At 38.2% G+C, this 27,940-nt stretch overlaps 1 protein-coding gene across 1 annotated transcript; it reads left to right on the top strand.

Annotated features, from left to right (window-relative positions):
* The first annotated feature begins 250 nt into the window (after window positions 1-250).
* pax9 (paired box 9) lies at window positions 251-27,606 on the top strand. Its single transcript, XM_088354828.1, has 3 exons — window positions 251-407; window positions 3,696-4,349; window positions 24,611-27,606. Exons 1-3 carry the CDS (start codon window positions 404-406, stop codon window positions 24,790-24,792), a joined length of 840 nt encoding a protein of 279 aa, XP_088210954.1. The 5' UTR covers window positions 251-403; the 3' UTR covers window positions 24,793-27,606.
* The last annotated feature ends 334 nt before the right edge of the window (window positions 27,607-27,940 follow it).

The following is a 27,940-nucleotide window of genomic DNA, read 5'->3' as shown; positions in this document are numbered from 1 at the left end:
TAACAAACACATTGGCGGTGACGTGCAGTCAGATTGACGGCTGGGGATGATCGTGGGTGGGGGTGGATTTTGAGGGGAGGGGGTCAAGTGTCACATCAAACTTTGCAACCAATAGCACGGCGTCTTCCTGCCTCTGTCGACCAATCGCAAGTCGAGAACGCGCGCTTGGGTCCAACCTCCCGAGTTTGTGCTGTTGCAAAGTCAAAAAGCTGCTCGGGTCGCTGCGCCTTCACCAAACGCGTCCATGCGTTCGAGGCTGCACTCGATCCCCCCGTTTTTTATTTGACTTCCCGCCAGTTGGTTGGGCCGCGGAGCGCAGTGATAGGGTTTTCCTGGAGGAGGTGTCGAGGATTTGGGTTGTTTTGGACTCCCGGAGTAGGAACCGCATTGCGGCTTCCACGCCATGGGTGAGTAGCGAGCGATCGTGGACGCGCAAAAAAACTTGCGTAGTTCTACTGCGTCTGTGCGTAAAAAGTGTCTTTGTTTTGTAAGCAACTTTTCTAAGAATGCTGACGTTGCGGCACAAAGCGTATAAAAACGGTCCATTACCATCGGTGTTTATTAGCATGACGTCATGCGCGTGAAATGTAAATTGCTGTGGGTGACACAATGCGAGAGCGGAAACTAAAAGAATTATCAGTAGGATAATAACCATACGACCATTTGCACTAAACAATAAATAAAACCGTACTTGGATTTTGCAGATTATTTTTCTATCATTCAGTCGCGAGCAGTTATGTTAATATACACTACTCTTCAAAAGTTTGGAGTCGCTTGGAAAATTCTATTTGAAGAAAACAAAGTTTGCAGGATATTGTTATTTTTTTTAAATATAAGTAATTATATTTAAACTTCTCAATGTATTGACTATGCCATCTATGTAATTTACAACTCATTTGATTGAAAAATGTGACTTTTCATGAAAAACACACAGTGGTGACCCCAAACTTTGGAACAGTGGTGTATATTATGGATTTTACGCAATATTTAACTAATTCTTTCAAATAAAAACGATTTAAAAACACTGTAAAGTTAAGAATCAGCTTAAAGCACCAGAATTTAAATTCCAGTTTGACTGCTAAATAGACGTTTTATACGTGTCAGGCACCAATCATTTACAATTACGCTAAATTAGCATATAAACACGATTTTTAAGTTTCTAAAATTGAATGATAAAGTCTACCTTTAGCACTGAGTGGATTATCAGAAAAAAAATCACCAGAAATTGTTATTGTTCGTACTGGTTATGACCTGGAGTATTGTTCACCCGCATCAAAATAAGTCAAATCCATTTCAGAAATGCATTTAATTTTAGTCTGTGTATTTTGCATGAGTTTGATATTACATGAACAATATTTAAATCCAAATTTAATAGATGATACTTGTGTACAGGTCTCAGCGTGATGTAAACATGGAGAAAGTGAATGCACGTATATTTGGAATGATTTCATGCTATTCAGACAATTCCGTCATTGTTGAGTCCCGGGTTTATTCTACTAGAATCGTCAGTTTTGCAGAAAAAGAAACAAAATCCATCCAGCATCATGAACAAATATGCTTGTCCTCTATGCAAACTAGTTCGTTTTTTTTACACCAGGAGATAACAAGCAAGACGCATTCCTTCGTCTGAGCATGATGATCACAAATAAATCCTGTATTTGAAATTAATTTTGCATTTGTTATTGTTATCATGACAAGTAGAAGTGATTCATCAGTTCTACAAATTGCCTCCTAATGTTTTAGATCTCAGCATATCTAGTTGTTGTTGCAGTAAGATGAAACCTGTGAACATTTAAGTGCTTTCTCTTGACTTTACCGATAGGCTTCGGCAACTAGATTCATGTCAGATAATATGAAAATCTAAACCATTTCGGAGTGATAAAAAAACCACTATTATCTTTAAAAAATAATATTTTTTTACGTAAAAGTAAGGATACATTTAATAACGACAGATATTACAGCGATAGACAAAATTAAATTATCAGTGACAGGCTTCACTCTGATTCGCTTGAATATTATCAGTAACGTTCACCTATGAAACCGTTTTCGAATTGCACACCCCAACTTTAAGAAAGGAAATGTATTCATAAAGTTGTAAACTTATTCTATACAAAAACATTTATAACAATCTCGTAAAGTGGAAAATTAATTTCCCCCCCAAATCGAACGAATACTAAAAAATAATACTCCATAAAAACGGAAAAACATATTGAGATTTTATTCCTGCAAAACAGATAAAGAATAATCCAGAAAAAAATTGAAATGAATATTTTGAAATACATTTTATGTATTAAAAATAAATAAACAGGGCATATAAAATACTTTTAAGTGATTTTTTGAATGCAAAACAGAAAAAAAGTCTAAAAACATGGAAAGAAATAATCTGGGACATAAAAAATATTTAAAAAAAAACATATTCAGTACGAACAGAACCATTAAACACACCCAAACAAAACAAAACAAACACAAAGCAACTTAAAAATAGAAAAACGGGAGCATTTTGATAATATTCAAGCAAATGCAATAGGATTACGCAATAGTGAACACAATACTATGTTTTTACTGTTCAGGTCTCAGTATGATGCGTGTCATTAGCACAAAAAAACATTAAATAACAAAGAGAAACAATTTTTTGTCTGCACACATAAAACAACTGAACAATGCAATATTATAACACATAAACACGTGCCCAAAGGTATTAGGATAAAGCCAAAAACTAAAAAACAAAGAAATTACATTTCAAACTTAAACTAGTACCATCAGTGACTCCTGTAACATATAATGAAGCCCAAATAAACTTTTGATGTACTAATCTTCCTTAGAATATTTATGTAAAATACATAAACTATATGATTGGATATAAATATATAAATTAGGAATATTTTAACCTCATCATATAAATCGTTCTACAAATGAATACCTTTTCAGGTAAACCACAATGGCTTTTCAATGTTGTGCGAGAATATTTTCACCTTGAAGTTTTGGATTACCCTAAAATGATGCATTTCTATATGCCAGTTTAAATATATCCGTGCCAAGGGCGTAGTTTTTGCATGGACGAAGGGGACGTATCCTCACCGATATCGAGCAATCAGTGTTTTGTCCCCACCAATATTACGTGATCACTTGAAAAAAAAATTGCCATTTCCCCACTAATGCTAAAATCAAATTCACGCCATTATTGGCCAATTTATTTTCAGTGCGTAGCAAGAATCTTTAAAATGTGTAACGTATTTTCCGGACAATAAGTGTTGCATAAAACACAAAAATTGACTGAAATTTGAAAATGCTCCTTATCAAAGTCAAAGTATTGTTGAGGATGAACAGAGACTTTAAATAACGTTACTCTCAACCCAGTTTCTAGACGATAAAATAAAACACTATAATCCAGTGCGCCTTATAAACAGAAAATGGGTGAATAAAATCGGAAATGCGTAATTATGACTAAATGCTTACAAATTAATCAATTTATTGTAGTTATTAAAACTTTGATTTCCCAATATAGGTCTGACTTTTTAAAAATGAAAACTTTGCTCTCACCGTATAGTTTTCATTTCATGAGCGTTACAGGCATATTCTTGAAGGTGCGCCTTATAAACGCAAAAACCAAACCTATAAGACCTCGATCTGAGCCTTAAGGCCCGTAGCAAGAAATGGGTGTCAACCCCCGGATTCATTGATCCCCCTTTTTACAGAACCGGCCTTCGGCGAGGTCAACCAGCTGGGCGGCGTGTTCGTCAATGGCCGCCCGCTTCCAAACGCCATCCGGTTGCGCATCGTGGAGCTGGCCCAACTTGGCATCCGCCCGTGCGACATCAGCCGCCAACTGCGCGTCTCGCACGGCTGCGTCAGCAAAATCCTGGCCCGCTACAACGAGACCGGCTCCATCCTCCCCGGAGCCATCGGGGGCAGCAAACCGCGCGTTACCACGCCCACCGTGGTCAAACACATACGGACGTACAAGCAGCGCGACCCGGGCATCTTCGCTTGGGAGATCCGCGATCGGCTGCTGGCTGACGGCGTGTGCGACAAATTCAACCTGCCGTCCGTCAGCTCCATCAGCCGAATCCTGCGCAACAAGATCGGGGGCCTGGCGCAGCACCAAAGCGGCTTCGAGGGGGCCAAGCAGCCGCAGCACGGCCATCCGCATCCGCATGCGCATCCGCATGCGCCGCCGCAGACTACCGCGCTGTCCTACAACCACTTGTACTCGTACCCGGCCTCCAAGGTGGCCACGCCGCCGGGCATGCCCGCACTTCCCGGACATGTGCACGCCATGCATCGGATTTGGCCCTCGTCGCACTCGGTCACGGACATTCTGGGGATTCGCTCCATTACCGAGCAACAAAGTAAGCTGTCTTCGTGCTTGTGTGTGCCTCTACAATGCGTTTAAAACTCTATTTGGGACCTTAAAACAAAGAGTGGGTAAACGTTTTGAGTCCCGGGCCACATTAGGTTAAAAAGGCCAGGAGGAATAATTAATATACTTATTTTATTTTTATATCTACCGGTACAGTCTCTAATCCGATAAACCTCGCCAATGCATGAGCTAAAAATATAGTGTATAGACCTATCCAATCCCTCATAATGTCACTGTTTTTTAAAAAAAAAAAATATATATACATATCTTCATTTGAGGAATTGTTTTCATTATAAACATTCTATTTCCAAACATTTGAGATCATTTTATAGTAGCAGCGACGATATATAATAATTAATATATAAACATATACATGCACATCTACAGGTACATTTTATATTTAATTTACTTTTTGTCAATAAAGAGACAATTTAATCAAAACTGTTTTGAAATACTCGTGATTAATGCAAAGTGATATATTAAATTTATTATATCAAGCATTAAATTTGATAGTAAAATACGAGTGTTTTCTATAAAATATCTGGATACATGAAAAAAATAGCAAACAAAGAAATATGCAGCCTGCTATTTGAACGTTTGGGACACTGGGGACAAGAATGTCACCAAATGACGATATTTCCATTAGTAATATTTTTTAAAACAATATTATTTTAGTATTTTCAACACACGACAGGCTGGATTCAGAAGTCTGACGGCCGCATGTGGCCTGCGGGCTGTAGTTTTCCCCACCCCTGCTTTAAAAAGTGTGATCAGAAATTTTTCGAGGGTTGTGCAGGAGTAAGTAAAAGCGCACAAAGCCAAAAAGTTTTGCTTTTTTTTCTGGAGAAAAACCCCAAACTTTATTCGATACTTTAAAAAGTGTGATCAGAATTTTTGGAGGGTTGCGTCTGCGCGCGTAAAAGCAATCCAAATCCAAAACGTTTTGTTTCTTCTGGAAAAAAAAACACGAGCCAGTGTAAATCAAGCCAGCGTAAATCAATACTAATACAAAATGTCAACACCAGATTGTGTTTGCACTATTTTCTGGCAGCGGGTGGATCTCTGAGGAGGCGGGGGAGGCCGCTGCCAAACTGTTTATCGGTTTTGCGCAGAGTTGCACCCAAAAGAAGAAAAAACTAAAAAAAAGATGGAAAAGCAAGCACGTGAACGTTTAATAAAACATTTACTTAAACGATTGATGGGTAAAATTTGAACGACAATGCCGAAAAAGCGGGCGCTTCTAACGTCTCACTGTTAAATTTATATTTTTTGAATCATGCGTAATAATAAGCACAAATACGTTCAAAATTGGCATGCAATCAGAATGTAAACATTATTTAACACAGCTTTCGTTTATAATGATATTTAATTCACGTTAACAGCCCTGTATTTACTTTGTTAACAATTAAAGACAATCCTAAATTTAATATAACACAAATGTATTATTTTATTTTGTGTGCGTGTGTGTGTGTCAGCACTATAATACATACGGTATAAAACTTTTAAAGTTTGAATGACAAATTGACACCAGTAAATTATCCAATTTGAGTAAAATGGCGACGGAATAGAAACAAATAAATATCCCGCTAACAATACAGAAATATTTAGAAATGCACATCATTTTAAAAACACGTGATGATGACGTCACACAACATTTAATTGGAATTACTATACATACTTTTCCCAGTTTTCTAATGCAAATGTGAGGCCTTAAAATTGGCACATTTTAATCAACGTCGTGCACGCGCTTATATAAAAACTCACACAGACGCACAAACGTTTTTTGTAAACAAACTATTGCATGACGTATTTTGATTGTTTTTGTCTCAATTTATTTAAAGCAGACGTTTTTAAAAAAGACAAAAATCCTTTTTTTGTAGATTAAACATAAAGAGAAATATTACAAATAATAATTTATGTTTCGCTATTTTTTTAACAAAATGAGACAAACATGCAACAGTTGTCTAACTGTAGCGCTCGTCTCGGGCTCAAGAAGTCGCAGGTTTGATTCCCGGCTCCTTTATGTTATATGTCAAAGTGTCTTTGGGCAAGACACTGAATCCCCAATGCCCCCGATAAGCAGTAGAAGTGTGAAAATGTATTTATCCATGACAAATAATCACCATCTTTGGGACTGCTTAGCCAATTAAAATACAGAATGCATTGCACGGATTCGTTTTTTAAAAACTATCAATTTAAATAATACGCAAAAAATACCTGCACTACATTACCGTGCATTTATTTTAAATACTCATAATGTCAATACATTTGCATTTATTTTACATAACTCTAAGTTTACGTCAAGGAAGCTGACATAATTGTCCGGCATCTTTTTTCTACAAGTACCCCAAAAGACTGCACACAAAAATGAGATATTCAACAGTGTTTTTTTTTTATCAGTTTTTAATCTTTCTAAGTGCTTTTTATGGCTGACGCTGCTATCGGTGTGTGAGTGTGTGTGAATGGGTGAGTGTAAAGCGTTTTGGGAGGTCTTCATTGACTTGAAAAGCGCTATATAAATGCAGACCATTTCCATTTATATTATATGGTGATTGGAAGTGTTTTTTTTTTTAAATTAAACGTTCACTGCGTCCACTGTAAATGTGTGGTGACGTCACACATAAAACCATTCGTTAACATGTGTGTTAGCTTTCAATTGTAGATTTTTTTTCAATTAAATGGAATTTGATAAAAACCCCGCTTTGAAACAAATCGCATTTTGGAAAACTGGGGTAAATTCATGCGTGGAGGTGTGTGGCTGTGATATGTGTGCGTGATGAATGATATATTTTTACCCTTACGAATATTTGTTTTTTGTAATTTTTTGCACACACACACACAAAAAATGCACAAAAGAACACACATCCAATGCGACCAATACCAATAAATGTAATTGGAGAGGGTGTAATAAAACTGTAATAAAACACTCATTAACTACGGGAAAACGTGTAAAGAAATAAACTCTCGCAGAAATGCAAGTAATACATGCGCGTGTGTGTGCGCGTGTGTATACCCAAACATGATCAATTTGGAATAAAACAACTGTTTAAACGGGTGCGTGTGGAGGGGAGGTCAACCAATTAAGAACTGTGATAAAATATACAAAACGATTACCTACATATGAAAAAATACAATAAAACCTACAGAAAACACAATATCGATGCAGCAGCGAGTAGATTTCGTAAGTCATCTTTTAAAACGGCGCATTCCAAACACATCACGTGACACAAAGCCAAACAAGTTGTTATGTACTATTTTTTTTAATGCTTTTTAAAAATTAAACATTGCAAAAAATAAAAAATAAGTGTCATGCACTAAAAAAACGCAATTTGTTTGGCTTGATAATAAAATAAACGTCGTGGCGTCATGGATACCAATTATGACAGCATCCTGCGCATGCGCAAACCTGACTTTATGAATGATGTTTGGCCCGTTGACCCCCCCCCTCCTTCCCAACCACTTTAAATATTTCACCCCACCTCAAAGTGAGCTTCATAACGCTCCAAACTCGACAAGTTGGATCCTGCCTCTTTATCCTACAGCACCGTTTCAGAGGGTGCTCAAACACCCCCTCATTCAACCTGAACACCCCCCAAAAATTATAGCATAGATTAAAAAAACAAAAAACAAAACAAAAACGCGAAGAACGCAGTGTCAGAAATACTCCACATACCTTGAAATGGTTCAGTCCATTTGGTTCCCATCACTCCTTTTTCTCTCGGCTATAGTGTCACTTGCAGCATAGCGGCAAAGTCTGTGGAGGCCTCGGTGTATTATGGTCAGGGTTGGGTAGGGTTACTTCAACTTGATTACTTTCAATTACTTTTGGATTACTCCAATACCAAATATGCTAATAAAAGACAAAATAAACTAAATATGAGTAAAATTACTAAATTTTGTGCAGGCTTGGGGAGTAAGGGAATACATGGAACGGCAAAAATGATGTTGGCAAGCTGTTTGTTTATTATTATTTTCATTTTGTTTCTGTCGCATTTTATGTTAGTTTTGCCGGAGATCAAAGCCAGGAGAGAAAGCTTACCACGTGTTGTGAGTCATAATTGTGTTCATATTTAGTTTCTTTTGTCTTTTATTAGCATATTTGGTATTGGAGTAATCCAAAAGTGGGCAGCACGGCGGAGCAGTGGTTAGCGCTTGTGCGGCACAGTTCATGTCATGGGAACCTGTTGTGGGTTCAAATCCAGCTCCAGACTTCCTGTGCGGAGTTTGTATGTTCTCCCCGTGCTTGCGTGGGTTTCCTCCGGGCACTCCAGTTTCCTCCCACGTTCCAAAAACATGCATTTCAGGTGAATTGGCCGGTCCAAATTGTCCCTAGATGTGAATGAGCGAATGAGTTGTCTGTCCCTGTGTGCCCTGCGATTGGCTGGCAACCAGTTCAGGGTGTCCCCTGCCCACTGCCCAGAGATGGCTGGGATGGGCTCCAGCCCCCCCGCGACCCTAATGAGGATAAGCGGTACGGCTAATGAGATGAGATGAGTAATCCAAAAGTAATTGAAAGTAATCCAGTTAAAGTAACCCTACCCAACCCTGATTATGGTGAGAGTAAGTTATATCACTTTAAGTGTAATAAAGAAAAAAAAATAACCCAAGCATACACTCAGGAATAGGACGCATTAGTAGGTACAATTGCACATCTAAGGTTTGAGACAATAGTTAAATAAAAATAGGTTGTTTTTTAAACTTTCTTCCTTTTTTGGAGGGGGATTTCAGCCAGTGTTCTTTGTATTGAAATACTTGAATTGGCGATACTTTATAAATATCTCGAGCTTTCTTCCACCATGTCATAAGTCACCTAATAATTCCTGTTCCACGGAGAGACTGAGGAGTTAATTTCTTCCTCATGCCATGAGGCTCTTTAACTCCACCCGGGGGAGCAAAAGCCCACATTGAATCCCAACCCCACATTGCATACTACCCTATTTTTATTACAGTGTGTATTGGGTATTTATGTATAGATTGGGTATTTTTCTATTCTTTATTTTTCAACACAAGGATACTGCTGGAAGTGTAAATTTCTCTATCTATCTATCTATCTATCTATCTATCTATCTATCTATCTATCTATCTATCTATCTATCTATCTATCTATCTATCTATCTATCTATCTATCTATCTATCTATCTATCTATCTATCTATCTATCTATCTATCTATCTATCTATCTATCTATCTATCTATCTATCTATCTATCTATCTATCTATCTAATAAAAAAATCCACTCAGAGCTAGCTTAATAGCGCCAATCTCCTGGGATCATTGATATTTTCCTCCTGAAACTGAAATGTGCGGAATTCATCCAGGCCAAAAACTTGAACTATGCATATTGCTTTTTTTCTTATAAGTATAAGCAGAAATATTACCACTTATGCTAATTGTAGCATCAATGCTATCGGGCAGAGGGATGAAAACCTTCTGGACTACCGTATTTTCCGCACAATAGGGCGCACCAGGTTATAGGGCGCACCCCCAAAAAATAGTTTTTAGTCCTATATCTTCCATAGATAAGGCGCACCGGATTATAAGGCGCTACAATGGGTACGTCGACAAAACAGTCAGATAGTTCAGTCCAACTTATTACCCCCTTAACATTCCCAAAGCTTGCAAAGAAGCAAATACGTGTCGTAAACACGTGCAGATGCGGTGTCCGTACGATGTCACTCAAATGCATCGTTCCAAATATCATTCGGAAGGTTAAAGTCTTGGGATTCAAGAAATGCCAACCATTCCTTAGTTTCTATTTTCTTTTTCGCTCGCAACTTTACTGTGCATATGACAATAAACACTTGGAATTGAGTTTAATTTAAAAAAAGACCCATCACAGAAACACCGATATCACTCTGAAACAAGATACTGGGAAAATATATAGCCGGAGTAGCCCACCAAAGTCGTTGTGTTCAATAATAATGTGCAACCATGGTCCTCTTATATCCGTGAGTGTAGTAAATCCAGGAGAATAAAATATTTACAAATACGGAATAGTAAAACTTGCTACCTCTATGCCGTAGACAACCAACCAAACTTGCTATTCACATTCATCTTTTTCGGCCAATTGCAGACTTTGTTTTGTCCCTTTAGCCTATGCAAGCCTGTAAATGATAAAAGGATCCGCCCCCTTTACCTCCGAATAACTTTAGCCAATAGTGATCGATTCAATGATGATTGACACATTGGTTAGCCAATGAAACGCCGGTATATAAATCCCACCATACACCGCGGACTACTTCACGTTCAGGGGAAAATCTAGTCGGCGGCTGTTGCATTAGTTGCAAGACTTTGCGACACACCATTTATCCATACATAAGGCGCACTGTATTATAAGGCGCATGGTCAGCTTTTGAAAAAAATGAAGACTTTTAGGTGCGCCTTATAGTGTGGAAAATACGGTAGTTCTAGGTTTGATAAGTTGTATAAGTGATAAAGGAAACAATGATTTTATTTGAGCCTTGTGGCTTTTAAACTACAAAAAACAAAATCAATCATTATTTAAGAAAAGGAATCAATAAACTATGTGCATAAAAGACCGCTGTAAAACAGAATAATACAATACTTAAACATGTCCCCAAAGAAAGTAGGCTAAAGTTGAAGCTTTTAAGTGCAGACCCCATTTTTTCCCTTGCAAGACAGACATGTTTAAAATCAAAACAATTGAACAATAGAAAACCACCAAACTCCATTTTAAACTCACAATGGCATCCTAGAACATATAATCCCGAATGAATATATTCTTCTTCTTTGGTTTATTGATCTAAAATACGTATAATCAGGGTTGGGTAGGGTTACTTTAACTGGATTACTTTCAATTACTTTTGGATTACTCCAATACCAAATATGCTAATAAAAGACAAAAGAAACTAAATATGAATACGATGATGACTCACAACACGTGGTAAGCTTTCTCTCCTGGCTTTGATCTCCGGCAAAACGAACATAAAATGCGACAGAAACAAAATGAAAATCAATCCAAGCAGCTTGCCAACATGTTTTTTGCCGTTCCATGTGTTCCGTTACTCCCCAAGCCTGCACAAAATTTAGTAATGTGACGTTATGGTTATTATTTCGACATTTCGGCTTTACCCTCTTGGCGAACGAGGCGGAATTTTTTTTTTTTTAAAGTCCGGTTTATCAGCCAAGCGCAACATTACTAACACCTGCTGGCGTGTTACGACAGCTGTATAACAACATGGCGGTTTTTAAACTTGCCAATGGATATCATTAGACTTGTAGCTCTTAAAGATCTACAACCTATCTGGATCACACTAATAGGTTTTTACCAATAATTCGGAGGGAAGTCTAAAGAATAGGATATAGGAGAAATATGCATACAGATGCCGCCCTATTAAAGAACGAGATAGGTTCCGGACGATCGTTCGTAAGTTGAATTTGTTCGTAAGTTGCTTCAGTGCTATGTTTTATATGTTTAAGGTGTATATAAGTATGTTTAAGGCTTGTTCAAGTAACCTGTATTGTTTTGAAACTGAAAAGTCAACGTTGAATAGAATAATATGCTTTATAAAGATAAATAAAGTTAAGTTTAAATTACTTTTGGAAGGTGAGCTTCAACAGTGACTTCCTCCTCCGTGATAAAAAGTGGCTGAAAAATAGCGTTCCGACCATTTTCTCAACCGCATCAAGCTTTCTTATTCCACTTTCATTTCGAAGGAAACGGCTCGCCTCTTCTTTACACTTTTCACCCTTTTGACTCCAGGGCCACATTGGGTTAAACAAGGCCAGGAGGAATAATTAATACACTTATTAAAAAAACAAAATTCCTTTTGCTCTCTCTTCCTTTTTCCTTTTCTCTCTTTCTCTCTCTCTATCCCTCTTCCTTTTTTCTCTCACTCTCTATCTCTTCCTCTCTTTCACTCCTTCTGTCTCTCTTTTTCTCTTTCTTTGTTTCTCTGGCTTGTTATCTGTGTGTCTTTTTACCTTCTTTTTCTCTCTCTTCCTTTTATCCTTTTCTCTCTCTCTCTCTCTCTCCCTCTTGCTCTTTGATTCTCCATATTGAATAAATGCATGAGAATTTCAACAATAAAAATGTCACATTCCATCAAGAAGCAAAAATAATAGCTTTTATATGCAACAACAAAAAAGAATTTGATAAGTATTGCAGATTTTGCCATCTGATTTAATGTTCAAAAACATTTCCAACAAAATACTTCTAATAGTTCTCAGCATTAGGGGTTGAAAAAAAAAGTTAATTTAAATATATTTTATTATTAAATTATTGGGTACAGACGCTGCCCGACTTAAGAATTTCATAAAATAATATGCTCTATAAAGATAAATAAATACAAGTCTTACTTACTTTTGGAAGATGAGCTTCAAGAGTTAGGCGACTTCCTCCTCTGTGGTAAAAAGTGGCCGAAAACAGCGTTCCAACCATTTTCTCGACCACATCAAGCTTTCTTATTCCACTTTCATTTCAAAGGAAACGGCTCGCCTCTTCTTTACACTTTTCACCAACCATATTGAATAAATGTACGAGAATTTAAACAATTGCTCACATGCTATTATACTCTCATACAAACACTACTATGCTTTTACACACATACTACTGTATTCCCACACAACACACTACCATTGACTCTCACACACACTGCTATACTCTCTCTCACACACACACTGCTATAGATTCTCACTCATACTATTATACTCTCATGCAAATACTACTATGCTTTTACACACATACTACTATACTCCCACACAACACACTACCATTGACTCTCACACACACCGTTATACTTTCTCACACACACACACTCCTATAGATTCTTAAAATACTATTATACTCTCATGCAAATACTACTATGCTTTTACGCACACATTACTGTACTCCCACACAACCCACTACCACATACTCTCTCACACACGCTACTTTACTTCCACACACACACTGCTATGGATTCTCACACATATTATATACTCTCGCGCACACACTTCTATTCTTTCTCACACAGCATTAAATTGTTATCACTACAGGGTTTCTCACACCTAGTTTAATGATTACCTCACTTCTCAGGAATGGTTTATTTGGAGTTTTTTGGTAAACATTCCACATTCATGTGTGTATTCTTTGTACAGTTCGACATCCAACTGGAGTTGAACCGAGTATAGTAGTATGTGTGAAATAGTATAGTAGTACATGTGAGATAGTAGTGTGTGTGAGAGGGCTTCGTAGTGTGTGTATGAAAGTATGGTAATAGGAATAAGAGAGTCTCGTGGTATGTGTGAGCAAGATTGGTAGTCTGTGTATGAGAGTATAGTGGTGTGTGTATAAGAGTATAGTTGTATGTGTGAGAGAGTATAGTACAGTGCATGAGAGTGAATGAGAGAGTAAAGTGGTGTTTGGGCAAGGGTGTGACTGTCTGAATGAGAGTATAGTTGCGCATATGTTAGGGTATGTTATATGTGAGACCATGATTTACTTCTCAAACGGCCTCTCATAGAAAAAGCGGTAGTTTAACGCGCAAAGCGTTAGTGTTGGCAGTCGTGCATAGCTTTAGATCGATGTAAGCGTTAAGCAGGACCTTATTGCTGCGTTACTTTGTAACAAAGAGATGGAAAAATTGGGAATATTCTATTTTTATTGAAATATAAATAAAATCAACTTTAAATTTCAATAAAACTAAAGTGATATTCTTCGGTAATCACAAGGAAAATCGAAACCTGGCGGTGAAAATGGATGGTGTTGCCATTAACATTGTATCAGAAATTAAATTTTTAGGAGTTATAAGAGACAGTCGATTAAATTGGAAAACACACATCAGACACAAACAAACTAAGGTATCTAAAAGTATTTTAAATATCAATATTGCCATTTTTAAAAATTATAATGTACTGTACTTCTTATATTGTTCTTTAGTTTTGCCATACTTAACCTACTGTGCAGAAGTTTGGGGTAATAATTACAAAAGTTCACTCCATCCCCTTTTTTGTACCCCAAAAACAAGCAATAAGAATTATACACAAGGCACGATACTGTCATCATACCAATATCTTATTTCTCCAGTCCAAATTATTAAAACAGTTTGATCTTTTGGAGTTCTCCACTTCCTTACTGCTATTCAAAGTGAACAAAGATATACCGCCAGAGTACATACAAAAAATCTTCACACGAAAAGAAGGAAACTATAACTCGAGGGGATGTAGTAACTTTAAAATCCAGCCGGGGAGAACTACCAGGAAAAGTATGTGAGTGTCTGTATGTGGAGGTATACCTTGGAACAAATTACAAGATGAGCTCAAAAAATGTATTCACCTTTGAACAAAATGGCAAAAGTACAGAGAGAAATACAATGGCGTCTGAATGATACAGCTAAAAGTACTATACTCTTACTCACAGACTATTATACTCTCATGCTAACACTACTATGCTTTTACACACATAGTACTGTACTCCCACACAACACACTACCTTAGACTCTCACACACACTGTTATACTCTCTCACACATGCTACTTTACTTCCAGACACACACTGCTATAGATTGGTAAGCAAATCAACATTGTTAATATTATTATTATATGAGTATCATGGTAATAATAATTATAATTATTATAAGTGGCATTGTTATTATTGTCATTATTGGTGACTGAATGATATTAGGTGATTACTAGCATTGCCAAAGCCAGGTGCCTCTCACAAACGCTGTACTTGTATTTCTTTCTCTCTCTTTCTCTCTCTCTCTCTCTCTTCCTTTTTTCTCTCACTCTCTATCTCTTCCTCTCTTTCACTATTTCTGTCTCTCTTTTTCTCTTTCTTTGTTCCTCTGGCTTCTTATCTGTGTGTCTTTTTACCTTCTTTTGCTCTCTCTTCCTTTTTTCCTTTTCTCTCTTTCTCTCTCTCTCTATCCCTCTTGCTCTATCATTCTCTCTTCCTCCCCTTCTCTTTTACCTCCTTCTCTTTCTATTTCTCTTTGGATTTCATTCTTTCTCTCTCTCACTCTTCTTTTCTTCTCTCAGTCTCTATCTCTTTCTCTCTTTCACTCTTTCTGTTTCTCTTTTTCTCTTTCTTTGTTCCTCTGGTTCTTTACCTTTGTGTCTTTTTACCTTGTTTTGCTCTTTCTTCCTTTTTTCATTTTCTCTCTCTCCCTCTTGCTCTTTCATTCTCTCTTCCTCCCCTTCTCATTTCCATCCTTCTCTTCTCTCATTCTCTCTATTTCTCTTTGGATTTCATTCTTTCTCTCTCTCTCTCTTCTGCTCTCACTCTCTATCTCTTTCTCTCTTTCTGTCTCTCATTTTCTCTTTCTTTGTTCCTCTGGCTCGTTATCTTTGTGTCTTTTTACCTTGTTTTGCTCTTTCTTCCTTTTTTCCTTTTCTCACTCTCTCCCTCTCTTGCTCTTTCATTCTCTCTTCCCCCCTTCTCATTTCCATCCTTCTCTTCTCTCATTCTCTCTATTTTTCTTTGGATTTCATTCTTTCTCTCTCTCTCTTCTGCTCTCACTCTCTATCTCTTTCTCTCTTTCTGTCTCTCATTTTCTCTTTCTTTGTTCCTCTGGCTCGTTATCTTTGTGTCTTTTTACCTTGTTTTGCTCTTTCTTCCTTTTTTCCTTTTCTCTCTCTCCCTCTTGCTCTTTCATCCCTTCTTCCTCCCCTTCTCATTTCCATCCTTCTCTTCTCTCATTCTCTCTATTTCTCTTTGGATTTCATTCTTTCTCTCTCTCTCTCTTCTGCTCTCACTCTCTATCTCTTTCTCTCTTTCTGTCTCTCATTTTCTCTTTCTTTGTTCCTCTGGCTCGTTATCTTTGTGTCTTTTTACCTTGTTTTGCTCTTTCTTCCTTTTTTCCTTTTCTCTCTCTCCCTCTTGCTCTTTCATTCTCTCTTCCTCCCTTCTCATTTCCATCCTTCTCTTCTCTCATTCTCTCTATTTTTCTTTGGATTTCATTCTTTCTCTCTCTCTCTCTCTGCTCTCACTCTCTATCTCTTTCTGTCTCTCATTTTCTCTTTCTTTGTTCCTCTGGCTCGTTATCTTTGTGTCTTTTTACCTTGTTTTGCTCTTTCTTCCTTTTTTCCTTTTCTCACTCTCTCCCTCTCTTGCTCTTTCATTCTCTCTTCCTCTCCTTCTCATTTCCATCCTTCTCTTCTCTCCTTCTCTCTTTCTATTTCTCTTTGGATTTCATTCTTTCTCTCTTTCTCTCTCTTCTGCTCTCACTCTCTATCTCTTTCTCTCTTTCTGTCTCTCATTTTCTCTTTCTTTGTTCCTCTGGCTCGTTATCTTTGTGTCTTTTTACCTTGTTTTGCTCTTTCTTCCTTTTTTCGTTTTCTCACTCTCTCCCTCTCTTGCTCTTTCATTCTCTCTTCCTCCGCTTCTCTTTCCCCTCCTTCTTTTTTCTCTCCTTCTCTCTTTCTATTTCTCTTTGGATTTCATTCTTTCTCTCTTTCTCTGTCTTCTGCTCTCACTCTCTGTATCTTTCTCTCTTTCTGTCTCTCATTTTCTCTTTCTTTGTTCCTCTGGCTTGTTATCTTTGTGTCTTTTTACCTTGTTTTGCTCTTTCTTCCTTCTTTCCTTTTCTCTCTCTCTCTCCCTCTTGCTTTTTCATTCTCTCTTCCTCTCCTTCTCATTTCCATCCTTCTCTTCTCTCCTTCTCTCTTTCTATTTGGATTTCATTCTTTCTCTCTTTCTCTCTCTTCTGCTCTCACTCTCTATCTCTTTCTCTCTTTCTGTCTCTCATTTTCTCTTTCTTTGTTCCTCTGGCTCGTTATCTTTGTGTCTTTTTACCTTGTTTTGCTCTTTCTTCCTTTTTTCCTTTTCTCCCTCTCTCCCTCTCTTGCTCTTTCATTCTCTCTTCCTGCGCTTCTCTTTCCCCTCCTTCTTTTTTCTCTCCTTCTCTTTCTATTTCTCTTTGGATTTCATTCTTTCTCTCTTTTTCATTCCCTGTCTCTCACTATTTCTCTTTTATCTCCTTTGGTGTAATAATTGTCTGTAGTTTGCAATAATCTGTGGTCTGTGCAGCCCTTTGAGACTCTTTGTGATTAAGAGTGTCACAAATAAACATGATTTGACTTGACTTGGGTAAAACGAAATTAATCTGGTAGGATAAAAACAGTGATGGAATTTGGTGATACCGATGATAACGAAGAGATCGTGTATCGAGAGGTGTTAGCTGTTTGTAACTACTCAGAAGAGCTAATTTAATTTAATTTAATAAGCATTTTCTTCTTCCTACTCCTTTTTGAACATGTACGATAACATTGTGTTATTTTTTTGATTTGTTGTTTTGTTTTTGTTTTGTCATGTTGGAAAAAAAAATTCATTCATTGAATACTAGAGGACGAGCGTAGTAGCAGGAAAGAGAAATTGAACCAGGAAGCGATATAGTCTCAAATCTAGTCCTATTTAAGACCTTCTCATCTCATCTCATTAGCTACACCGCTTATCCTGAGTAGGGTCGCGGGGGTGCCGGAGCCCATCCCAGCGATCATCGGGCAGTGGGCAGGGGACACCCTGAACTGGTTGCCAGCCAATCGCAGGGCACACAGGGACAGACAACTCACTCGCTCATTCTCACCTAGGGACAATTTGGACCGGCCAATTCACCTGAAATGCATGTTTTTAGAATGTGGGAGGGAACCGGAGTGCCCGGAGGAAACCCACGCAAGCACGGGGAGAACATACAAACTCCGCACAGGAAGTCCGGAGCTGGATTTGAACCCACGCAGGAGGTTCCCAAGACATGAACTGTGCCGCACATGCGCTAACCACTGCGCCACCGTTATCGAAGATAATTGCTTTTTGCCCTTGGCTTCAAAAATAATTTGTTATAAATGCGTTGTGTCTTGTCCCAGACAAATGACTGCCAACTACTGACATTTAAACATTCTCCGTATAGTCTGAAAAAAAAAAAAAAGAAAATAAGGAGGGAAGAGAGATTTATAACCCAGAATATATTAAATCTAAAGTATTTTCACCTTGCAATGCAAGGGCGTCAAACTTATTTTAGCTGGGGGGCCACATGGCAGAGAAAACATTCTCTCTGGGGATGGACTGATAAATTAATGGCATGGAGGGGTGGAGGCTTTTTGGAGGCTCACTATTAAATTCGGAGTCAGGGATGCAACATTTTATTATAGGATGAGTATTTAGTTTTTTTCCCACATTTTTAATCTTTTATCATTTATAAATTAGCAAAAAAAAAAGCAAAATAGTGAATTCATTTCCACTACAGTTTATTTAACTACGGGAAAGTCATGCAGACTGGAAAGTGACAAAAAGAGCATACAAACTCCTTGAAAGTCTTTCTGCTTTTTATTTCATTTTTTTAGGCAATCGTTTAATTGATTATGGAAATTTCACTCTTCCATATTTATTACATAAAGGAGCATAACGGGTGCTATTTTTTTCATTTTTGTATTTTTCATAACGCCTCAAACTTTTATTTTAAGTAAAAAAAACATCAGTTTCCTAAATGTCTTCTGCTTGATTAAGTATCAGTATTTACAGTTACAGTGGGTGCTTTGCGAGTGGCACCTGCCTTTGGCACATCTATTGGGCATATTTAAAACAGGAGGTCATTTTTCTCTTGTGCTTCTCTCAGCTTTGCCTCACGGCCCTCTTGAAATGATGTGGAGGGCTATGAGTTTGACACATGTGTTCTAATAATTTTGCCAAGAAGTGCAAACGTGCAGGCCCCTCTTGGACATTATACAAATAAATGAATTAACTCACCTGTCATATTCTCAATTAGGAACTGTCAGGCGCTCGAGGCACCATGAGCAGGTGTTTCGTCTTTAAAAACAACGGTATAATTCATTCTCTGGAAAATTTTATTTCCTCTTTGCATCAATTTGCCAAAACATCAGCCAAGGCCCCGAAACAGCGCCATGAGGACTCCCACAGAGAAGCAGTGACGTCACCCCTCAAAGCCAGAGTGCGTTCATTTTGGTGATTTATATTTCATGCCGAATTATTATGAACAGCCCCTCGATGTGACCCGGCGCCGTTGCAGGCCGCTTTGAAGACCGAGAGCGAAAATAACCGCCGGCAAATGTAAAAGCGGACATATTTTTCATGGGCTTCTCATTATACGCGTGCAGGTGTTTCCGATCACTCACCCAGGACATGAGTTCAAATATTAAAATTGTGTAAAATTAGAAACATATTGTGTTTGCGGGGTTTTGAACTAATAAATAAACGTACTTCTGCCATTTTTTTACCACCGGCCTCAGTTAAAGGGCAAGTGCTATAAAAATGCAATCCGTTTACCATTTATTTAACTCTAGCTCTATTTAGCGAACTGACTCTTTCGGCTCCCCAAATTATTTTTATGTCTTTAATCCATATATGACCGATAATAATGTGTCATTGAGACCAAATGGATTAATAATTAATTTCAAAAATGTATTGCTATAGAGCACAGGTGTCAAACAGGCAGCCCGCGGGCCAGATCAGACAACACTCAAAGAAGCGCAAGAGAAAAATGAGCTGCAGGTTGAAATATGTCAACTTGATGTTGCCAAAGACAGGTGCCTCGAACAAAGACACTGTACTTGTATTTATTTTTCTCTCTCTCTCTCTCTCTCTCTCTCTCTCTCTCTCTCTCTCTCTCTCTTTTCCATCCCTTTCCTCCCACTCTCTGTCTCTGTCTGTTTCACTCTCTGTGTCTCTCTTTTTCTCTTCCTTTGTTGTTCTTTGTCTCTTTCTCTCGCTGTGTCTTTTTAACTTATTTTGTTTTAACTTCCTTTTTTCCTTTTCTCTCTTTTCTTTTTCTCTCTTCCTACCCTTTGCGCTTTCTTTTCTCTTTTCTCTCCTTCTGTCTTTCTATTTCTCATTGGATTTCTTTACTCCTCTCCCTTTCTTTCCCCCCTCTCTCACGACTTTTTATCTCTTGTTTCTCACGCTCTCTCCCTCTCTCTTTTTCTTGCTTTGTCCCGCCCTCTCTCCTTTCCCCTCCCTCTTTCTCTTATTTCTTTATCTCTCTTTTTTTTTTCTCTTTAATCTACTAGTGCGGCCCCCGACTGTTTGTTCTATCGTGTGGCCCCCGAGTTAAAATGAGTTTGACACCCCTGCTATAGAGTATAATAAGAGCTTTTATTTTTTCACTAATTTTCAATGTAGTTTTCACCAAAGTAGCACAATTACGAAATAGATTTACTCAAAAGGTCTGATGTAACTTATAAATGTAACTGAATGTAATTGAATGGTATGTAAATGAATTAACTACTCTTTGATGTAAAATAACTCTGAATATATTACAAAAACATTACAGTTGCTGAAAAAAAATGTACAGACATATAAATGTGTTATAAACTAAACATAACCAAATAAAATATTTCTTAGGACAATTTTGGCATTTGGGACACAATGGTGAAAAAAAGACCAAGTGTATTGAACATTTTATATTGTGTTAACAAATGGAAAATTAAAAAGTAGGTGTTGCAAAAATATTGTCCCCCCTTGAGTAAATTCCTTCGATCACAGCCACAAGTCTTATTAGGTATGTTTTCTTTAAGGGCGATGACCTCATGTGCGGCCCCTTCTCAAGGTTTCTTCATTTTCCTCATGTTGAGGTTTTCGAGTGTTTCCTTGCCCTCATGTAGGTTTTAGATCAGGGGATGGTGTCATAATACCGTAAACTCCAGACTATAGAGCGCACCTGATTATAAGCCGCACCCACCACATTTTAAGAGGAAAACCGATTTTGTACATACACAAGCCGCACCGGTATATAAGCTGCACGCGCCCACATTTAAACATGTAACACAAACACAAAATTAACCCAAACCCGACTTCAAGTCCTGCGGGGTTTGGGGTTTCTAAGGGTTATTGTTCTATCTTCGTTATTCATTATTCATTATCCGTTATCGGTCAGTTCATAATACGCTACAAAGCCTAGGAGCCGGGACACTTACTCTCAGCCAAAAGGCCAAGCTAAGGTCCTAGCCCTAAAGCCTTGCTGCGATCATTGCGAATGTCCTTCATGAAAGTCCACAGCCAGCAAAATGAACGGAAAATGATACCGGTACTTAAGGTTTGATGCAGACCTGCAGAGTCCGGGTCCCGTTGAAAGTAATCCAAGGAAAAAAAGTGTATATTTCCAAAAGTAAGGGTGGGAAAAATATATCAGATGAACACTCACGTAACTCCCTTTTTTTTAACCAACTTTTTACCCCCTCTTCTTTCCTTGTCCGTCCCTCACCTTTAGCGGTCCCCACTTAAACTCGGCACCCAGCGTTTGTTCCGCCCCTCATTTTTCGTTCACCCGTGCAAAAAAATAAGTGTCTAAAATAAATACAAATAAATACATGACAAAAATATACAGTTGCAAATACATATTATACATGGGTTACACATATTTACAAAGAAAGACGGTACACCGAGAGAGTTTTCAAAGCTTTAATAATAATAATATAGCGTTGACAGGGCAGTTAATGGTAGCAACACTCGAGTGCCGCTAGCGGCCGTTAGAAAAATTAAATAAATTGGCCGCACCACTGAATAAGCCGCAGGGTTGAAAGTTAGGGAAAAAAGTAGCGGCTTATAGTCCGGAATTTACGGTAGTCTGTGGTTTGCAATAATCTGTGCAGCCCTTTGAGACTCTTTGGGATTAAGGGCGTCACAAATAAACATGACTTGACAACATTTTGTACATCTTGAAACAGAAATTTGTACCCATTCTTCCTTACAAAATGGCTCAAGTTCCTTAAAGTTACATGGTGGTCGTTTGTGCACAACATTTTTCAGATCGTTCCACAAATGCTCCATAGGGTTTAAGTCTAGACTTTGGCTTGACCATCCAAAGACTTTTATATAGTTTCTCTTTAACCGTTTCATTGTAGATTTTGCTTTATGTTTTGGTTGGTTGTCCCGTTGGAAGGTGAACCTGCGCCTCATTTCGGGTTTGTTGTAGATTTCGAGCCATTTTTTGCTTGAATCTACTGTTTTTAGCTTCATCCATCTTCCCATTAACTCTAACGGTCTTCCCAGTCCCTGCTGAAGAAAAGCAACCCCAGAGCATCATGCTGCCAACATCTTTTTGTACTATTATACCAAACGTAACTGCATTGAGCCCAAAAAATTCAATATTGGTCTCATCTAACCACATGTTGTGTCTCCAATGTGGCTACTTGCAAATACCAAGCAGGCCTTTTGTGGTATTCTTTCTGAAAGGACTTTTTTTCTGAAGATATTTATGAAGAGTACGGTCTATAGTTGTCCCACCTCAGCTGTGTTTGCCTGCAGGTATCTAATGTGATCATGGACCTGCCTCTTTGTTGCTTTTATGATTAGTTTTCCCCTTGTTTTGGCTGAAAGTTTAGAAGGACGGCCAGGTCCTGGTAGGTTTGCAGTGGTTTTATGCCATCTCCAGTTTATATGTCTGTTTTGTTGAAATAATTTGGTTCCAGTACAGGATTACGTCTCCCTTATTCTCAGTAGCATACCTGTCAACCTCCACGGCGCAATGCCCTTACAAGCTGTCGTATTTTCCCTTACAAAATACAAAAAAATCTTACACCATATTCTTTTTTTCAAACGTTTTTATTCATGCAGTTTAACATGTTATATTGTACATGTGTTTCGTTATATCATATATATTGTTAATTAACATTTTGTTGTGAGATACTGAGTTGTTTGACATTAATGAGGTTTATCATAAAAAAAATTAAGTAGCATGGACGTTCACTGTAGAAGGAAAAATACATTCAAATATGATTAAGTAGAATAATACATTTTCTTATTCAAATTATTAATTCATTTCCTGCATTAAATTATTGTTGGTAATATATTGATTAAAGGGATAACTACAAACCTGTCTTTTTTCATTTTCTCATTTTATACTTCCTTTTTTTCTTAACTTCTTTATACAACAATAATGATTCGTAATATAATGCATCAAAGCAAGTGAGCCGTTTGAGAGCCGGCTCTCTTTAATGAGTTGAGCCGAAAAAGCCGGTTCTCTGAAAAGAGACGGACTTCTTTTCACTACATAACCACCACATGAAATCCGAGGTGGCAGATGCATGCGCACAGTAGCATCAAACCGCTCGCTTTTGTTTGCATCGAAAAAAAAAAACCATACCGAGATAGAGGCTACCGCGGCGAACTCCTTTGACTTGATTGATTTGCCGTTTCATGATAGCCGGTGTATACCGGATGGTACCCATAATTGACAAATTTGCCTTTTTTCCGTACAGATTTCCTTGCACGTCGTACACGTCTTAAAACGCATAATAAACATATTTTGTACGGCAAAAACGTACAGGTTGACAGGTGTGCAGTAGGGTCGCGGGGCTCTTAGGGACAATTTTGTTTTAATTTAGCAGTAAGTTTGAAACCTGAAATGTGGAAACAACGTTCTTGGGGGGAGGCATTGTATAATATAAAGTGGAACCCCGGTTTTCGAACGCCTCTCAGTTCGAACAAATCGGAGTCCGACCAAAAATTTCGAGAAATTCTTGCATCGCCGTTAGTTAGTTCGAACGCCGGTAATGCGTGAGTGCGTACGCTAGGGTGCCATGCTGAGCAGCGTATGGGTGTTTTAGCCCCTTATTATGCCTCCGAAGAAAGCCGGTGCAAGCAGCAAAGTTGCTACAGGTGAAAAAAGAAAAGTAGTGCGTACAACTATTGCATTTAAAAAATAAATAATTGCAAAATATGAAGGTGGTGTGCGAGCGCCTTCTGCTGACCACCAAAAAGGTAAGAAATCCTATTCATAAGATTACGATAACGCGAACGTACGATTAGCCTGGGTTATCTTTATGTGGGTGTTGGAACGGAGCCCCCTTTCCAATGAACCGCTCACCACTTGTGGAGACCCGGGCGCTAAATGACTTGTAAACGACCTGATTTTTTTTATTTCTACACGTTCATGTTAGCGTAATCTTTCGTACGGAAGATTACGATAACGCGAACGTACGATTAGCCTGGGTTAGCTTCATGTTTACGTTAATGGTAAACATTCAGGGTGTTGGAACGGATCAAAACGATTTACATTACTTTTAATAGGAAAAATGATTTCCGTGATCGAACAAATGGGTTTTCGAACAGGGTTCTGGAACGGATTATGGTCGAGAACCGAGGTTCCACTGTATGTGTTATCTTCCAAACACACTAACATTGATAATATGCTAGTTAAAATGGTACGAGTTTTGATTCCAGGACAATAGTATTGATCTGATCCTCGCACTTGCTCAGTATCGCTAATATTGTTCATTTTTTATCGATCCGCCCACCCCACACTACAAAACAAACCAAAAAACGTGTCATTTATTTGACTTTTTTCTTTTTTTGTGAACAGGCGCCGAGTGGCTGGCCCACAGCGAGCAGTTGTGCCACAGCACGCAGCATCCCGGCTTGGCCTCCGCGCACCACCCGAGCGTCAGCCTCCACGGCGTTCAGCGGCATCACGTCGGCCTCTGCGACCGCACGCACATGGCCGCCGCTGCCGCCGCCGCCGCTGCCGGACAATGGCAACTGTGACGCCGGCACCCCGTCATCACCTCCGCGATGACCGAGTTTATTTCCTTAAAATGAAGGACTCCTGGATTTCATTTTATACATAAAAAAAAAGAAATCTTGAATTTCCGAATTGGCCGCTAACGCAGCGCCGAACATAACACAAGTGGACCAAAGGACGCGGGCACGAGTCGCGCGCATGCGCACAGAACTTTCGATCGACGGGGGGGAAAATGATACATTCAGGGTGATTTTTTAGAATTGTATTTTCTACATTTATACAAATTGTCTGTTTTGCGGGGGTGATTCCTAACCTCTGAGCCGAGGCACGTCTTTTACAATAATTCGATGTAAAATAAATAACAACCACCGCTAAAAGGAAACTTTACAACTGGAGTGTCAAACATGCAGTCCGCAGGATAGCTAAAGCCCCTCAAGGCTTTGAATCTGACCCATGAGATAATGCTGAGAGAAGCTCAAGAGGAAAACGAGCTGCAGTTTGAAATATGTCTACTGGATGTTGACAAAGCCAGGCCAAGCCACTAACAGACACAGACGCTCTCTTTTCTCCTTCTCTCTCTGTCTTTTTTGTCTCTCTTTCTTCATCCCTTCTCTCTTTCCTCTTCCCTCTTTCTCTCTGCCTTTCTTTCTATTTTTTAATTGTTCTCTATCTCTCCCTGTGTTTTTCTTAGCATTTATTGCCAGTTGCACAATACAGAAAAGGGACACAGTGTTCCTTTAAACCTCCAACGCCGATTAAAAAAAAAAAACAATATTAAAAACAGTACAAAAAATATGTAAATAATCCCTGATTAGAGATTATATATTTAAAACACAGCAAAACATTGTTAAGTATAAGTAAAAAGATATATAGTACTGCACTTTAAAGGAAGATTATGCCTTTTTGTGTGTAATAGATTTATTCTACCCCCATCTGTTGACATTAATTAATATTATATTATAATGGGATGACATTACACTTCACCTTTTTGGGGGTTTAGTCAATCTTAAAACAAATAAATAAGTAAATTTTGTCAATTTTGTTTCGACATCTCGAAAAAAGGGGACACAAAGAAGCAAATTCCTGTACTTTTCTTATTTTTTTATAGGTGGAATAAAAATGATCATAATAATAACTTGGTTATTTCCCCCCAAAATTCTGAGGTAAAATTCATGTATTTGTCAAGCAGTTAGATTTATTTTCCCTACCCGCCCCCAACTTTTGATGTTTTTACTCCTATTTAAAAAAAACAAAATAAAAAAAAACAACTTTCAATGTTATCCTTTCCCGTGTCCCAGGGCCTCATGTTGGAAACCCAAGGCCCAGGTGTGATAGATAGATCGTGTGTTACAGTTCTACAAATTCTTACATCAATATTATTAAACAGCCAGTAAAAAATAAGCAAAAAGCTAGGAAAATAAACAAAAAGAAGCAGCTAGGAAAATAATTAATGATTAAAAAAAATACACTATTCTCCTATAGTATAATAAAATTTCTTTTTTCACTCTGCGGTAAACTTTTATAACATTTAAAGTTTTTTTTTTTTATATAATTCTTTTTTTTTTTTAACTCAAAATCTCTGAAAAACAAAGAACAAAATAAACTGAAATACACGAATAAACTTTGAGTTTGTTATTAAACACACCGCTTTAAAAACCACAGGAAACGTACAATAAAACATTAACAGATCCATAAGAAAATAAAAAATAAAACAAATGTAACCTTTTTATACTCGATAAATTTAAAATCGAGCAGTAAACCCCCTCATATTTCTTGGCTTGTGCAATCTTGAGAGCATGCAAATGAACACTTAGCCGAAACACTCCATATCCATTTTGTCCCTGGGCTCGAATGGTCTCCTTCTCCCTTTCTGGGTATTGTGCGAGATTATTTTTTTCTCTACAGACATAGTGTTAGAAAAATAAATTTACAAACAAAAAGACCAGAAATTAAGCACACTTTTACCATAAATCTTGCGCTGACATTTGCCCCATTCATGTGGTTAACACTCGCCGACTAGGAGAGGTGCCGCCTCCTTAGGCCTGACAGTTAATTGCTTCTTCTCCTTCATCTCCTACGTGTCTCTTTTTATATGTCAAGTATCTTTTGGGCATTAAGAGAAGCGAAGTATCGATTTAAATAGTTATCCCGGGCTTGCGGTTCAAAAAGGCCCCACAATACTCAAAAGCCACTAGTTAAAAACCTCTTTAGTTGTTTGTGGTCTGTGCAGGCCTTTGAGACTCCTTGTGATTAATGGCGTCACAAATAAACACGACTCGACTTATTACCGACCGCAACAACAGAGAACACAGCGATCGCTTCAAGGTGGGCACATTTCCTACGGCACTCGAACGCGTCTCGGCACACTGTTTGGGAATCACTGTACAAAAAGAAAACGGGAAAATCCAGCACCACCCCCATCGTGTTTATGCTTATTTATTAGAATAAAAGGTACGTAGAATGAAGTGCAATTATTCGTCAGATTGGCGTACGGACGTTGGATGTCGGACTTCTCAGCAGTGACAATTGACACGTGATGTTGCACAATGAAATTGAATGTATCTTAATAAATTGTTTGCCTTTAATGGAACTCTGTAATGTTGCACTTTATTGTGAAAAAAAAAAGATTAACCAGCACCAGAAGGAAGGAGTTTGAGTCGAAAAGTATTTACCGTATTTTCCGCACTATAAGGCGCACCTAAAAGCCTTTATTTTTTTCAAAAGCTGACCATGCGCCTTCTAATACAGTGCGCCTTATTTATGGAACAAAATTAATTCGCAAAGTCTTGCAACTAACTTGCAGCCGCCGACTCGATTTTCCCCCGAACGCCAAGTAGTCCGCGGTGAATGCTGGGATTTATTTACCGGCGTTTCATTGGCTAACCAATGTGTCAATCATCATTTGAATGTATCACTATTGGCTAAAGTTATTCGGAGGTCAAGGGGCGGATCCTTTTTATCATTTACAGGCTGCCATTGGCTTGAACGGCAAAACAAAGCCTGCAATTGGCCAAAAAAGACCTGTCAATCATCAGTCGAATCGATCACTATTGGCTAAAGTTATTCGGAGGTCAAGGGGCGGATCCTTTTCATCATTTACAGGCTGGCATTGGCTTTAACGGCAAAACAAAGCCTGCAGTTGGCCAAAAAAGATGAATGCGTATAGCACGT

This window comes from Urocampus carinirostris, chromosome 15 (genome assembly GCF_059441175.1).
Source record: "Urocampus carinirostris isolate Australia breed hairy pipefish chromosome 15, RoL_Ucar_1.0, whole genome shotgun sequence".
NCBI classification, from domain to species: domain Eukaryota; kingdom Metazoa; phylum Chordata; class Actinopteri; order Syngnathiformes; family Syngnathidae; genus Urocampus; species Urocampus carinirostris.
The sequence above is the reverse complement of the archived record's forward strand: the minus strand, read 5'-3'. Positions and strand labels throughout refer to the sequence as shown.